The sequence below is a fragment of the Manis pentadactyla genome, chromosome 3 (genome assembly GCF_030020395.1).
Source record: "Manis pentadactyla isolate mManPen7 chromosome 3, mManPen7.hap1, whole genome shotgun sequence".
Classification (NCBI taxonomy): Eukaryota; Metazoa; Chordata; class Mammalia; order Pholidota; family Manidae; genus Manis; species Manis pentadactyla.
Window position 1 is genome coordinate 70,806,752 of NC_080021.1, and position 16,632 is coordinate 70,823,383.

General features: G+C 34.8%; 1 protein-coding gene across 3 annotated transcripts in view; it reads left to right on the top strand.

Annotated features, from left to right (window-relative positions):
* Positions 1-16,632, top strand: part of UBXN2B (UBX domain protein 2B) — an 85,718-nt gene that overhangs the window by 9,745 nt on the left and 59,341 nt on the right. For 2 of the 3 annotated variants that reach the window (XR_008996295.1, XM_036886256.2), the window contains exons 2-5: positions 5,154-5,257; positions 10,080-10,230; positions 12,988-13,071; positions 13,850-13,959. Coding sequence is in view for 1 of the 3 variants with exons in the window: in XM_036886256.2 (XP_036742151.2) it covers positions 5,154-5,257; positions 10,080-10,230; positions 12,988-13,071; positions 13,850-13,959 (449 nt within the window). In the remaining 2 variants the exon portion in view is untranslated. The remainder of the gene's footprint in view (positions 1-5,153; positions 5,258-10,079; positions 10,231-12,987; positions 13,072-13,849; positions 13,960-16,632) is intronic. The other variant, XR_008996296.1, reaches the window with a different exon arrangement.

The window sequence follows — 16,632 nt, forward strand, 5'->3', positions numbered from 1 at the left end:
ATGAACAGACCAATTACTGGCAACAAAATTGAATTGGTAATCAAAAAACTACCGAAGAACAAAACTCCTGGACCATATGGTTTCACTGCTGAATTTTATCAAACATTTAATAAAGACCTAATACCCATCCTACTTAAAGTTTTCTAAAAATTAGAAGAAGAGGGAATACTCCCAAATGCATTCTATGAGGCCAGCATCTCTCTAATACCAAAACCAGGCAAAGACACCACAAAAAAAGAAAATTACAGACCAATATCCCTAATGAACATAGATGCAAAAACACTCAAGAAAGTATTAGGAAACAATTCAGAAATACATCAAAAAGATCATCCATCCATCATGATCAAGTAGGATTTATTTCACGGATGCAAGGATGGTACAACATTCGAAAATCCATCAACACCATCCCCACATCAACAAAAAGGACAAACCACATGATCATCTCCATAGATGCTGAAAAAGCATTTGACAAAATTCAACATCCATTCATGATGAATCTGTCAACAAACTGGGTATAGAAGGCAAGTACCTCAACATAATAAAAGCAATACATGACAAGCCCACATCCAACATTATACTTAACAGCGAGAAGCTTAAAGCTTTTCCTATAAGATCGGGAACAAGACAAGGATGCCCACTCTTCTCACTTCTATTCAACATAGTTCTGGAGGTCCTCACCACAGCAGACAACACAAAGAAATAAAAGGCATGCAAATTGGCAAGGTAGATATTCAACTGTCCCTGTTTGCAGATGACATTGATATTTTACATAAACCCTAAAGAATCTACTCCAAAACTACTAGATCTAATATCTGAAATCAGTGAAGTTGCGGGATACAAAATTAGTACACAGAAATCTGTTGCATTCCTATACACTAACAATCCACTAGCAGAAAAAGAAATCAGGAAAACAATTCGATTCACTATTGCATCAAAAAGAATAAAATACCTAGAAAGAAACCTAACCAAGGAAGTGAAAGACCTATACTCTGAAACTACAAGACACTCATGAGAGAAATTAAAGAAGATACCAATAAATGGGAACACATCCCGTGCTCATGGATAGGAAGAATTAATATTGTCAAAATGGCCATCCTGCCTAAGGCAATTTACAGATTCAGTGCAATTCCTACCAGAATACAAACAGTGTTCTTCAATGAATTAGAGCAAATAGTTCTAAAATTCATATGGAACCACAAAAGACCCGAATAGCCTGAGAGGGAAGAATAAAGCTGGGGGGTTATGCTCTCCAACTTCAAGCTCTACTACAAAGCCACAGTAGACAAGACAATTTGGTACTGGCACAAGAAAAGACCCATAGACTAATGGAACAATAGAAAGCCCAGATATAAATCCAAGCATATATGGTCAATTAATATCTGGTAAGGAGCAATGGACATACAATGGGGAAATGACAGCCTCTTCAACAACTGATGTTGGCAAAACTGGACAGCTACATGTAAGAGAATGAAACTGGATTGTTATATAATTCCATACACAAAAGTAACCTTGAAATGGATCAAAGACCTGAATGTAAGTCATGAAACCATAAAACGGTTAGAAGAAAACATAGGCAAAAAATCTCTTCAATATAAACATGAGCAACTTTTTCCTGAATGCATCTCGTTGGGCAAGGGAAACAAAAGCAAAATGAACACATGGGACTACATCAAACTAAAAAGCTGCTGTACAGCAAAGGACACCATCGACAGAACAAAAAGGCATCCTACCGTATGGCAGAATATATTTCTAAATGACATAATCTGACAAGGGGTTAACATCCAAAATATATAAAAAGCTCATGCACCTCAACAAGCAAAAAGCTAATAATACAATTAAAAAATGGGCAGAAGATCTGAACAGACACTTCGCCTAAGAAAAATTCAGATGGCCAACAGGCACATGAAAAGATGCTCCACATTGCTAATCATCAGAGAAATGCAAATTAAAACCATAATGAGATATAACCTCACACCAGTAAGGATGGCCAACATCCAAAAGACAAACAACAACAAATGTTGGCTAGGATGTGGAGAAAGGGGAACCCTCCTACACTGCTGTTGGGAATGTAAATTAGTTCAACCATTGTGGAAAGCAGTATGGAGGTTCCTCAAAAAACTAAAAATAGAAATATCATTTGACCGAGGAATTCCACTTCTAGGAATTTACCCTAAGAATGCAGGAGCCCAGTTTCAAAAAGGTATATGCACCCCTATGTTTATTTAAGCACTATTTACAACAGCCAAGAAATAGAAGCAACCTAAGTGTCCATCAGTCGATGAATGGATAAAGAAGATGTGGTACACATACACAATGGAATATTATTCAGCCATAAGAAGAAAACAAATCCTACCATTTGCAACAACATGGATGGAGCTAGAGGGAATTATGCTCAGTGAAATAAGCCAGGCGGAGAAAGACAAGTATCAAATGATTTCACTCATCTGTGGAGTATAAGAACAAAGAAAAAACTGAAGGAACAAAACAGAACCCAAGAATGGATTAACAGTTACCAAAGGGAAAGGGACTGGGGAGGATGGGTGGGAAGGGAGGGATAAGGGGGAAAAGGGGGCATTATGATTAGCACACATAATGTAGGCGGGGTGGAGGGGGCATGGGGAAGGCAATACAACAGAGAAGACAAGTAGTGATTCTGTAGTATCTTACTATGCTGATGGACAGTGAATAATGGGGTATGTGGTGGGGACTTGATAACCGGGGAGTCTAGTAACCATAATGTTGCTCATGAAACTGTACATTAATGATACCAAAAAATAAATAAATAAAAAGACTAAGAACAACAAAATCTGGTGAGGATGCAGAGAAAGGGGAACCCTCCCACACTGCTGGTGGGAAGTAAGCTAGTTCAACCATTGTGGAAAGCAATATGGAGGTTCCTCAAAAAACTTAAAATAGAAATACCGTTTGACCTGGGAATCTCACTCCTTGGAATTTACCCAAAGAATATAAGTTCTCAGATTTAAAAAGACATATGCACCCCTATGTTTATTGCAGCTCTATTTACAAAAGCCAAGATATTGAAGCAACCTAAGTGTTCATCAGTAGATGAATGAATAAAGAAGAAGTGGTACATATACACAATGGAATACAATTCAGCCATAAGAAAGAAACAGATACTACCATTTGGAACAATATGGATGGAGCTGGAGGGTATTATGCTCAGTGAAATAAGCGTGGCAGAGAAAGACAATTACCAAATGATTTCCCTCATTTGTGGAGTATAACAACGAAGCCACACTGAAGTAACAAAACAGCGGCAAACTCAAAGACTCCTAGAAGGGACTAGCGGTTATCAAAGGGGAGGATTGTGGGAGGGTAGGTCGGGAGGGAGGGAGATGGGGATTGAGGAATTTTATGTTTAGTACACATGGTGTGAGGTGTCATGGAGAAAGTAGTGTAGCACAGAGAAGGTTAATAGTGAATCTGTGGCATCTTACTACACTGATGGACAGTGACTGCAATGGTGTATGGGTGGGGACTTGATAATATGGGTAAATGTAGTAACCACATTGTTTTTCATGTGAAACCTTCATAAGAGTGTATATCAATAATACCTTAATAAAAAATTACTTTTGAAAAAAGGAAGTCTTGAAGGATGACTGAAATCATGCTTTGAAATACAGGTAACATTTCCATTGATGGGAAGAGGAATAGTATAAAAGTAATTCATAGAGCTAAAATCACATAATCAGCTCTAGAGGAAATCCATAAAGGAATAAGAGATTTCAGGGAGATAGAAAAACTTGGGGCTCAAATAGTCTGGCTTTCTCTGGCTCATTTGTTTTGGAGAGGATTGGGTAGGAAAAGACCATAGGAGATACAGAGGTAACACTGCAGGAAGAAAAGAAACCTTGGGGAAAATGAGGCAGTGACAGTCATTGTTAAACCTTTTTTTAAATAATACTTCTCGTAATGAAGTGCTTCCCGTGTGCTTCACATACATGATGTAATCCTTAAAACAACTCTTTAAGGTTTATAAACGTTTAAAGATAGGGAATTAAGGCTCAGAGAACATAAATATTTGCTCAAGATTATACAATAAGAGCCTAAGCTAAGATTTTCTAGCAAAATTGCTATGTTAGAAATATGAGTTGTTATATGTGCATAAGGATTGGGTAAAAAAATAAGGAAAAATAAAGCCTTTTGTTTTTTTGTGTGTGTATTTTTGAAGTTGACTGATAATATCTTCAAAGAATTAATTTTTCCCCAATTCCCTGTTCTTTACCTCTGAGGAAAGAAGCCCTAGAGGTGGTTTTTATATATCTCATATTTCTAGAAGGAGCTTTTTATCTGGTTTTTTGGATTTTGGTGTGTTTTTTTTCCAAAAGAGTTTCCAAAGATTGTTCTCATGCCAGTTATAACTGAATAACCAAAAAGGGCATTAAGGAAAGTTTTTGAGTTGTTGTCCAAAGATGTCAGAAGTGAGAACCAAATAACTTAGACAATACTAAAATATCTGGATAACTTTAAAATTCTAATTTCAAGAATTACGTCTTATTTCATTTTGAAGCTATCCTGCCACACACACACACACACACACACACACACACACACACACACACAATGCATAAATTGGTAATATTGCTATTCTAAAGTTACATATACCATAAATATAATTCATTGTCTTTTGTTTCTAGAAGCTCATTTTCCTAAACTTGATGAAATTTTTACCTGGTAGATTTGTAAATAAATTATTTTGAAATTGTTTTATCTGCTTGGATTTTGAAACTAGAACAACTGAATGAAATAATTTTAAGAGATCTTACGAGAGAGCAAGCTGACAGTGTGATACATCTTTAAGATTTTTAAAAGAATTGTAGAAATGTAGATCTGACTTTGAAAATGGTCTGCTACCAAATACTACTTTGAAACTGTCGAAGTGAAATTCAACTGAAAATAATTAAACAATTAGTAATATTTTCTAGTATATCTGGCGTTTTGGTTCATTTCCCAAAATGAGAGATATGATGGTTTTATTTTGAAAGGGAGTCATCTTCTGAAAGAGCAGCCTTCATTTTTCATTAGAAACCTTTACTACTCAGTTACAAGTTAATATTCAAGTCATAACTTCTAGTTATGTAGAAGAGTTTATTTCTAGTGTTACACTTTATAACAAATTTCTTATTTTATAGTTGGCCTTGGCAGAATTATATGAAGATGAAGTGAAATGCCAATCTCCCAAGTCTGATAGACCTAAAGCCACAGTATTTAAAAGCTCACAAACGGCACCTCAAAGGTAAGTTTTGTTTTGTTTTTGTCTATTTTTGTTTTTAAGAAGTATCCTTTTTAGTTCACTGATCCCACCTTATTTTAAATGGTCTTCAGAATTTTTTAAAAAACGAATTTCTTAAAACATGTTATTTAAGCACTGTTCCTAAAACTAATTGTCAGAAAACTAAAAGAGACTTATGGAAAAATTATCTTAAGTACCTACTATTTTGGTAGACATCATATAAAATTGGATACCGAATAGTATTTTTTCTTGGGCACAGTGGTTCTTTTTTGAGTCACAGGACTTACTGAGGATCTGAAAACTGCAACCCCTTTGCCCTGAAAACATGTATGCACGATTTTGTCAATAATTTTTAAGGGTTTGTGTGTTTCTTAAAGCCCATCCATGGAGCCCCTATGTGTCTTTTGTCTTACACTAAGAGTCTAAATTTGCAGAATCCTGTCAATGCTTTCATTGGATGGTGAACCACCTAATAAGTGGTATCCTAGGGTAGTATTTGCTGTTATTAAGTCACTGAACTATAAAAAGAACCAACTATGAAGATTTAAGAGATGAGAGCCAGGTATATTTTACTGTCATAAGTTTTCTTATTTCCCGGAATATTTTCATTAATTTCTTCTTGGCACTGCAAATCTTGTTACTAGGGAGAAACTTGAATTTTCACATTATATCTCATTATCAGAAAGTCTGTTATTTTTCCAAAAGTTGAAAATTTCACTAGAAATTATTCTTTTTTTGTTTGTCACTACTCCACATGCTTTCTTTCTGTAGGAGAGATAAAAATGGCATATCCCTTTGAACCTGAATAAGAAGAAAGAATAATATGTATAATTTTTCCCTCAACTTTTTATTGCATAACTTTTCAAACCTATAGATAACCAAAAGATCAGTACAATATAATGTATATGCTTTACCTGAATTCACCAGGTGTTAACATGTTATATAACATTATGTTTGTGCAAACACCCTCTTGTACTCAACTATTTGAAAGTAATTGGAACCATTATAACACTTCACCCCTAAATACTTGAGCATACATCCCCTAAGAAGAAGCGCACACTCTGTTATAACCTTGATAACATATCACACCTTAGAAAATGAACAGTAATTTCATAAAATCATTTATTATATAGTCCATAGTCAGATATCTGTCTGAAAGTCCAAAGTCAGAGACTTTTTTGAATTTAGAGTCTAACCATGGACCATGTTTTCCATTTGATTATGCCTTTTTGAATCTGAATCCAGAGCGTTCTCCCCACCTTTTTGCTGTTGGTTTTAGCTCATTTGTATAATCTGAAACTTACTACTTGATTTCCAAAGAGTCTAGGCAGATGTCTAGTAAAATGTCCCACATTCAAGGTCATTGTTTCCTCATGATTAGATTATTGTTAAACATTATTTATCAAGAATACTAGTAAGTGATATTGTCTATTTATTATATCACATCAGGAGCCATATAATTTCAGGTTTTCCCACTATTGGTGATATGTTCACTTGGTTAAGGTGCTGACCATTACATCACTCCATTGTAAGGTACAGTTTTCTTTGTAATCTGCAGGTTGGTATCTTGGCACTGTTTGAATATCCTATCCTTTCATTTAATTCTTATTTGACATATATATGTGTGTATATATACATGCATTCATATATATGTATCATATATATATATATCTTATTATGTATTTTAACACTTCTTTAACATTTTCCAAAGTTTTGAAAATATTTAAAGTATTTATATACCAGAGTTTTATTCATTAACTATTTGGCCAGTGTTTCTCCAATTTAAGCATATTTTGAACAACTTAATTTGTTCATGTTATTACAAATCAAAATATTTGTCTTATTATAATAAGATTAGTGTATTAATATGTTCCTTGCTATTCAAATATAATCATTAAGATATTCTAATAAATTTTTTTGCTTTTACTTTATGCTATCTGAAACAATGTTACCATTAATAATTGTCATTTGATAATCGCAGTTTTTAAGAATTTTGTGCCTCAGATTTGATCTCTAGAATTAAGTACATATCCAAAAGGAGGAGACACTTTAAATGATATTGGTTAAGATTTACACTGTTTAATCTGCTTAAAAATACAATGTAAAGCAGATTATTGGCAATTTTTTGCTAAGTATACAGTTCTTTTGTACATTTCATATTAATATTGACATTTACCCAGTTTCATTGCATGTCTGCTACTTTGGTACAGAAAACAGTGCTTATATTTGTGGTCCACCTTTCTGGGCAGCATTCAATATCAAAACATTTATCTGCTCATTGTCATTTTAAACCAATATATTTTCATTGTCTAAATTCTAGCCATAATGTGGTGTGTGTTTTTAATTTCCAAGACGAGAAACAGAAAAATTCTCAGAAGATAGGCTGACATCTGCTTTAACCTATCCTTCTATCATAAATAGAACTTTAAAAAATGTGTCTCCTTGTTCAAAAATGTGAGAACTTAAAAACCTGCCAAGGTTTTAGAGCATATTGTTCTGTAAGTATTGTTCCAAGAATTAAATGAGACACAGTATGTAAAGTGTCTGGCACAATGTTGGTATTTAGCTGGGCCCTAAAAGATTATTAGAATATAGATAAGCACAGAAGACAGGAGACAAAATTCCAGGAAAAATAGACATGGAGGAAAAAATAATAAAAATGACAAGAAGGATCAGAAAGGATCCAGCAGAGCTTTAGTGGACTAGTGACATACAAGGTCAGACAGACGGTGCACCACTAGGGCAGGCTTTATGGACATGTGGCCTATGCGCTCATACACAGCTCCCTGCTTAGCAGGGCCACATGCTTGGTTTCAAGCTTTGCTGTTACTGTCTTGAAATTCTTAATAAACTTGCAATAAGGAGACTCATTTCATCTGGCACTGGGCCCCACAAATTATGTAGCCAGTCTGGGGTATGGCCAAATTATGGAGAGCCTTAAAAACCAAGAAAGTTGCACTTGTTTAGTTGGTAGTAAAAGCCAGTATGTGTTTCTTAATGTAAATATTATGGTAAAAACTGTAATGTAGTGATAAGCCTTTGATTCTAAAGGTAGACACGCCTCAGTTCTTTTTTTTCTCTCTGTTCTAATGTTTTGCCAATAGACAAGTTTTTTACATTACCGGAGCTTCAGTTTTCTTAACTGTAAAATGGGGATAATACTATTGTTACAAGGATTAAGCGAGGACATAATTACCCATTGACAAGTGTTAACTTTTATTATTGTACACATTTAGGAAAATAGGACTGGCAATACAATATAAAATATGAGGAGACAGGATAAGGAAACAAAAAAATTAAGAAAATGATTGTGGTAATCTAAGGACTGTAAGAATTAAATTTTGGATTAGGATGGCATCAGAGGAATGGAGAAGAAAGGATGAAATTGATGTGCGATACTTTCAAAGAATTTATTGTGGAAACTTGATGATATGTGATATAGTAAGTGAATGGGAAAGAGAAAACTTAGTGGTTCTTAATCGGGTATACAGGAAAAAATGTGATTGTTAGTGGGAAGATTTGTATGGTGACCTTAGGTTTATTTTTGGAGAGATGAATTTGATTCACCTAGATGCTTTTAAATTTAGCACTGGACTCTTAAGTAAGAGAGTGCTAAAAATGTATATTTGAGAGTCATCTATATAGAGGAGGGTGTTATTTATGGGAGTGGACAAATATTTTGATGAACAGATTAGTTTTAATAGAGAATGAGAATCGAGCATATAGGCATACTTACCTATGAAAGAGGAGAAATGGATGGATTGTGGGTAGAAACGTAAAAGCAAAACAATAAACCTAGAGGAAAATAGAGTATCTTTGAGGGAGGCAAAGATTTCTTAAGCAGGTAATAAGAATGTTTAACCATAAAGGAGCTAATAAACCTTTTCCTGTGTCAGGTTTTTTTCCTGTAAGGTCTTTCTCACCAAGACTAAGATAAAAAGGAACTGTGTAGTTGTACTCTTGACAGATCAGAGACATGGGACACAGAAGGAAGGAGCTACACAGGAGATGGCTTCAGCAGGAGACTTTCCTTTCTTTTTCATCTTCTTTCTCCTTTAACCCCTTCCCCACTTCCTTTCCTTTCTCATAGCTGCTTTAAATCATCTGCTGTCAAGCTCCTAACACCATCAGTTGTCTTAAGAGCCAGCTGTGGCAGTGTTTGGCCTTGCTTGCTACACTGGGCCCTCTGAGGCTTCCATTGGCTCCTGCTCTGGGTAACCTCAGCTTCTGTGTATGTCCCCAGAGCACTAGCAGGATGGAGGAGTCAAACATACAAGCTTTGATTGTTATCTTACTCTGAAAATCTCCATATTGATACCTCATTGGTTATATTTTCTGATAGTCTCGATTGGAAAAAAATCTTGAAAAATAAAATAGGGTACTAATCTTATGCAAAGGAAATATTTGTGTTCCCTCGGACCATCATGATTTTGGAGTTAGAGTAGAAATTAGTCCCTATCTAACACTGAAAGAATTGTTAGTGGTCTGAATTACTTAATTTTAACACAGGGGGTTATAATTTTTAATCCAAAAATCTCTGAGGTGTAAGTTCTGTGTGTGTCGCCCTGTGGTCTAGATTTAGATGTTTACACTACCTAAATCTAGAAGTTTCTTCTACTAACTGGGTCCCTACTTAATATGGATTTCTGAGGGGGAGAGACTTAACTTCTGGTTGTAGATACTCTCCCCACCACAACAAAAGTGCCTAAATTGGAAGTCATAGCAATGGCTCTTTTTAAACAAAAGTTATTTCCTAAGACTGTAGCTTTTTGCTTTAAAATTATTTGTATTCTAAGTTTTTATTCATCAACTGTAATGTTTAAAGGATCTACTCAAGTGAACATGAATACAGTGGATTACATATAGTTCGACCTTCAACTGGGAAAATTGTGAATGAACTTTTCAAAGAGGCAAGGGAACATGGAGCTGTCCCTCTGAGTGAAGCCACAAGAGCTTCAGGTGATGACAAATCCAAGGTAAGTGGTAAATTTTAAAACTCAATACTCTATTTATATATGATCTCCTCTATAGGATTTTGTATTTACAAACACTTTCTATGTGTATATTTCTGTTTTAAAATTTTATCTTTATGAGATTATAATCTTTCTATTAATGGTTCAAAATTAAGATAGTTTCTTACATTTCTATGAAACTTCATTTACCTTTTTATTTTGAAATAAGTATTATTCACAGGACTACAGAAAGAATACAGAGAGATTCTATGTACCTTTCACCCAGTTTCTCCCAGTGGTTACATCTTATATAATTATTGTACAGTAGCAGAGCCAGGCATTTGACACTGGTGGAGTGTGTGTACATAGTTCCACGTCATTTTATCACATATGTTTGTTTTTGTAATCCAGATCAGTCAGGATACTCTATCATCACAAAGATATCCCTCAGGGTAGGGAGCCCCCTTTGTAGTCACAACCGTTGCCCCCTCCCTCACCATCTCCACGTCATTTTATCACATATGTTTGTTTTTGTAATCCAGATCAGTCAGGATACTCTATCATCACAAAGATATCCCTCAGGGTAGGGAGCCCCCTTTGTAGTCACAACCGTTGCCCCCTCCCTCACCATCTCTAATGTCTGGCCACCAATAAGTTGTTCTCCATTTGTGTAATTTTGTAATATGGAGACTTTTATGCAAATGAAATCATATAGTATGTGACATTTTGGGGGTAGCTTTTTTCACTTAGCTTAATGCCCAGGAGATTGATCAGAGTTACTGAGTGTACCGGTAGTTATTTTTTTATTCCTGAGTAGCACTCCATGGTATGGATGTACCACAGTTTGATTAACCATTCTCTTGTTGAGGGACATTTTAGGTGTTTCCAGTTTTTGACTTAGAAGTGAAGCTGCTATGAGTAATTGTGTACAGATTTTTACATGGATTTTATATTTTAGTTTCCCTTTTTTTGGGACAAGTGCCCAAGAGTACTATTGCTGGGTTGTAGGATAGATACATGTTTAGTTTTTTAATAAACTACCAAACTATTTTCCACAGTGTGTGAGAGATCTAGTTTCTCACCATCTTCACCAGCATTTGGTATTGTTTTTAAATTTAGCCATCTTTGTAGATGTGTAGTGATAACTCACTGTGATTTTAATTTGCATTTCCCTAATGGCTGATGATGTTAATTTACATTTTTCTAGTGGCTAGTGATGTTGAACATCTTTTCATGTGTTTATTTGCCATCATCTTTATTAACCCTTCAATAAAATGACTTTTGCCCATTTTCAAATTGTTTTGTTACTCTTGCATTTTGAGAGTTCTTTATATATTTTAATAGGTGTGAGTCTTTTGTCAGATACATGATTTGCAAGTATTTTCTCCTAAATTGTAGCTTGTCTTTTTATCCAGGGTTTATCACAGCAAATGTTTTTAATTTTGAAAAGGTCCAATTCTTCTTCTTTTTTTATGTATTATGCTTTTGATGTCTTTTCTAAGAATTCTTAATTCTAACTGCAGGTCTCGAAGATTTTCTCCTACATTACCTAGAAAAGTTTTTTATAGTTTTGCATTTTACATTTAAATGTGTGATCCATTTTGAGTTAATTTCACATAAGGCTTACTTCGAGGTTCATTATTCTACCTGTAGATTTCCACTTGCTTCACTATCATTTGTTGAAAAGGCTCTCCTTTCTCTATTGAGTTGCTTTTGTGCCTTCTTAAATTTCTATAAAACTTCTATACAGCTTTTATAACCACATCAATTGTCACAGTACTAGTATATTGTTACAAGACTAGTATATTCAACTGTCTTTGTGTATAACTGTCATATGTTCTTATAATTAGCATTTCCAACCTGAGTTCCCTCCTCAAAATCATTTAGGGAGGTTTTCTAAACTACATATGGCTTTAGGTCTTGCAGTACAGTAGATTTTCAGTGTGCCTATGCATGTGTCTTTTGGAAAAGCCTGTCCGGTAATTGTGACAGACATCCACTGTTGAGAACCACTGCTGAGAACAACTCTTCTAAATGAAACAAATTTTGGTTTTCATTTCATCATTTACCAACAGCTTGCAATTCTCTTTCATGTAAATCTAAGGTAATTTGGGTTCTTGGAAGTTCTTCAATTGCATAAGAAAATGTGGATTTGATATAATGTAGTCTATAAGAAAGAAAATGCGATAGTTGAAAGCTCATTTATGAAATGAATGGTTATTAAAAGGAATGACATTTTTACCTTATAAGCTATCCCACCTGCCAGATAGAAGACCTTGTGATTAGTATAACAAAATGAAAGATGCAGTCATAGTGGATTTATTACAGTTGAATAAAAGCAGCTTATAAAATAAGTGGATCTTTTCTTTAGGGAGATTTATGCCCGTTTTTTAAATTCTTCCTTTATGGAACTCTTACTGGCTTTATAAAATACGATTTAAGCATTGTAATTTTTCCTGTAAGATATCATAAAATTTAATGGTAGATTTTTAAATTGTGTTCATATTTGAAAACATTTCATTGTATAAGTGCACTTCTTAATTTAAGATTGGCCATAATTATTTCAGCTTCTGAGTCACTTTTTTATGGGAAGAAACATAGTTTCTTACTTGAGTATACTTCTCTGTAATATAAGACCTTCAGTTTAATATAAAATTTTCCTGAGTATAAATCAGTTTGGCTAATTACAGTTGATCTTGTTTTAAAATATATATCACACATCATCATAACATTTTGCTTACAGCCTTAGTATATTATTAGCTTATTTTCTATGCATTTCAGTCATTTACAGGTGGAGGATATAGATTGGGTAATTCTTTTTGTAAGCAGTCTGAATATATCTATGGAGAAAATCAGCTACAAGATGTAAGTATAGTAGTCAAAATGAAAAATCGTAGATATTTGCTTCCAGTTACTATTGTTTGTTTTACAATTTAAAAATTAATAATATAAATATAATATTTTAGTTATTTTTTTGAAACATGAATTAAAGGACTAATATGTAAGTTTTCAGTCTCAAATTTTATACATCTCAATTGTGCCTTGCACAAAGAGATCCCTATTTGTTGAAAGAATGTATGATTCACTGTCAAAAAGAGCTTACGTACATGTTATCATAATTATTATAAATAGCAAACTGTCAAAATAGAATTAGCTGAGATGTAAACGTAGAAACACCTAAAGTCATTGTGTGCTTTGCCTTTTGAAATGTTGGATTTAGAATATCATTTAAAACATGCATAGGAGGGTCACTGAAAATTCTGTCATGCCCCTTGGCATGAATATTTAAGCTCTGTGGCAAAGAAGAATATGGGTAACAGAGGAAGGAGAAGGATGGGTGTAGCTGGATGCTCTCACTGTTTTCATTTTCTCAATGAACCAGAAATAATTTTATTTAAAGGCAAGGGACCAACTGGGAACTTGGTATTTCAGACATTGTCAGTTGTTAAGCAAAATGTAAATCTGCTTAACAAACACACATGGTTCCATTTATGTCTTTGAACTATGAATAAACAATAGGACAAATAACTCCATATTTTAAATAAAGTAAATGTTTTACTATGTTGTGAAATATCACATTTGAGACTGAAAATTGTTGGGTGCAGATAGATTCTTGTATTTCTTTTTTTCCCATGTTCAAAAGGTTCAGATTTTGCTTAAACTGTGGAGCAATGGTTTCAGTTTAGATGATGGAGAATTGAGACCTTACAGTGACCCACCAAATGCTCAGTTTCTGGAGTCTGTAAAGAAAGGGTAAGATGGATTACTTGTATTCTATTTGTTACGTAGGCTGGGACTGTATTTTTTAACAGACTGCTGTTCAGTAGTACACTACTGGTTTTTAATAAGATTTGGATACTGGAATATATTATGTAAGTGGCTGCTAGGAGGAAGAATATTTTCAAATATATAAAGGATATATTGCTATCTGTAAGTTACTAGTTCCTAACTTGGAGGGGAGCGGTAGTAGACATCATTCCATTTTAAAATGTGATGAAGCTGTGGTCCCAGTTCCAAGAAGAACATCTCAGTGTAAAAAGTCTGTGAATTGATTGGCATGTAGCTGCCCCTCCACTAATAAGCCACGGTCCTGATCACTGTTGACAGGTGACTGTCATTGCATGCATGTCTGAAATTCAGTAACTTATATTAGAAATCTTTTTTTTTTTTTTTAAATTTAAATTTTAATTTTTATTTATTTATTTATTTTTTTATTGCAGGGTAGTTGACAACAGTATTACATTACATTAGTTTCAGGTGTACAACACAGTGATTCAACATTTATATACATGATAATTCTAGGTACCAGCTATGACCATACCAAGTTGTTACAATATTTTGACTATATTCCTTATGCTATACATTACATCCCGGTTACTTATTTATTTTACAATTGGAAGTGTGTTTATATATATATATATATATATATATATTTTTGTGAGGGCATCTCTCATATTTATTGATCAAATAGTTGTTAACAACAATAAATTTCTGTATAGGGGGGTCAATACTTAATGCACAATCATTAATCCACCTCAAGCCTAATTTTCGTCAGTCTCCAATCTTCTGATACATAACGAACAAATTCTTACATGGAGTACAAATTCTTACATAGTGAATAAGTTACATGGTGAACAGTGCAAGGGCAGTCATCACAGAAGCTTTCGGTTTTGTTCATGCATTATGAACTATAAACAGTCAGTTCAAATATGAATATTCATTTGATTTTTAAACTTGATTTATATGTGGATACCACATTTCTCTATATTATTATTTTTAATAAAATGCTGAAGTGGTAGGTAGATACGAGATAAAGGTAGAAAACAGAGTTTAGTGTTGTAAGAGAGCAAATGTAGATGATCAGGTGTGTGCCTGTAGACTATGTGTTAATCCGAGCTAGACGAGGGCAATAAACATCCATGTATGCAGAAGATTTCTCTCAGAACATGAGGGGGGAGGTTCTAAGCCTCACCTCTGCTGCTCCCCATTTTCTCACCAGATGGCCCCCTGCGACTGTGCCTGTCTTAGGTTGTTCCTCCCTTGAGGAATCTTACCCGTCTCTGGCTAACCAGTCATCTTCCGGGGCCATACAGGGAAATGTTAAGTTGGTAAGTGAGAGAGAAGCCTTATTGTTTGAAAAGGTTAGCTTTTTACTTCGTTGCATATTTATGCCCTGTGGCTTCTATGCCCAGCATTTGTCTTGAGGTGTCTTTACCACTTGTAAGAATTATGATACTCGGTAAATTAGACATGTGGCACGAGTTCTATTTAAAGGTTGTGATTAGGTAGGAAGAAGAAAAGCTATAGAAGTAGCAGGCAGAAGAAAACCTGGGAAGATTGATTATTTCTTTGACATATCTTCTGATAGAGTAACTTCAGCATGGATAGGTTTTAAACTACTAATTAAATTGTGCACACACATTAACATAATAGGAATATAGTTACATAACCAAAGCATACCTGTAATTACCAGCCATCTCCAGTGAAACCAAGAAAACCAGTTAGGCACCTTAGGCATTTGTGGAAATTATCTATGATATGGTGGATATTGTCCAACTGAACTTGAACAGTCTGAGAGAATTCAGATAAATTAGAACAACCCATTCCTGGGGACTGTTCATATCCCATATGTTCTTTTAACAATAAATAGTCTGTGGTTGTAAGATTTTGGAGTGCTACAATTTGCACTTCTCCTTATTCTTGGTTGAGTTCCAACAGTATAGATCCAGTCCAATTTGTTGTTTTACTGTATGTACAGGCCAGCTTAGATATCTCCTTCATCATTCCCATGGCAAGTCCAGGAACTGGTGGGATGAGTGCATCTACACCTGTGGCAGTGCGTGGATCTTTGTTGGAGTTTTTTTTGTGCTGATCATCTTCTGTCATGAGTCTTCCCGACAGTGCTGATGTTGGAAGTTCTTTTTCATATCGTATCTTAGTTCATTTTCGGGGTAGCCAAATTAGGCTTTGATCCTCTGTATAAACACAAACAGACCCTTTGCCTACACTTTTATATGCCCTTTATATCATTGTGTAGAACTCATTGGAGGTCACCACATAGGAACTGCTTTTTTTTTTTTTTTTTTATCATTAATCTACACTTACATGACGAATACTTTGTTTACTAGGCTCTCCCCTATACCAGGTCCCCCCTATATACTCCCTTACAGTCACTGTCCATCAGTGTAGCAAACTGTTGTAGAATCACTACTTGTCTTCTCTGTGTTGTACAGCCCTCCCCTTTCTCCCACCCCACTATGGATGCTAATCTTAATACCCCTCTTTTTCTGCCCCCCCTTATCCCTCCCTACCCACCCATCCTCCCCAGTCCCTTTCCCTTTGGAACCTGTTAGTCCATTATTGAGTTCTGTGATTCTGTTGCTGTTTTGTTCCTTCAGTTTTTCCTTTGTTCTTATATTCCACAGA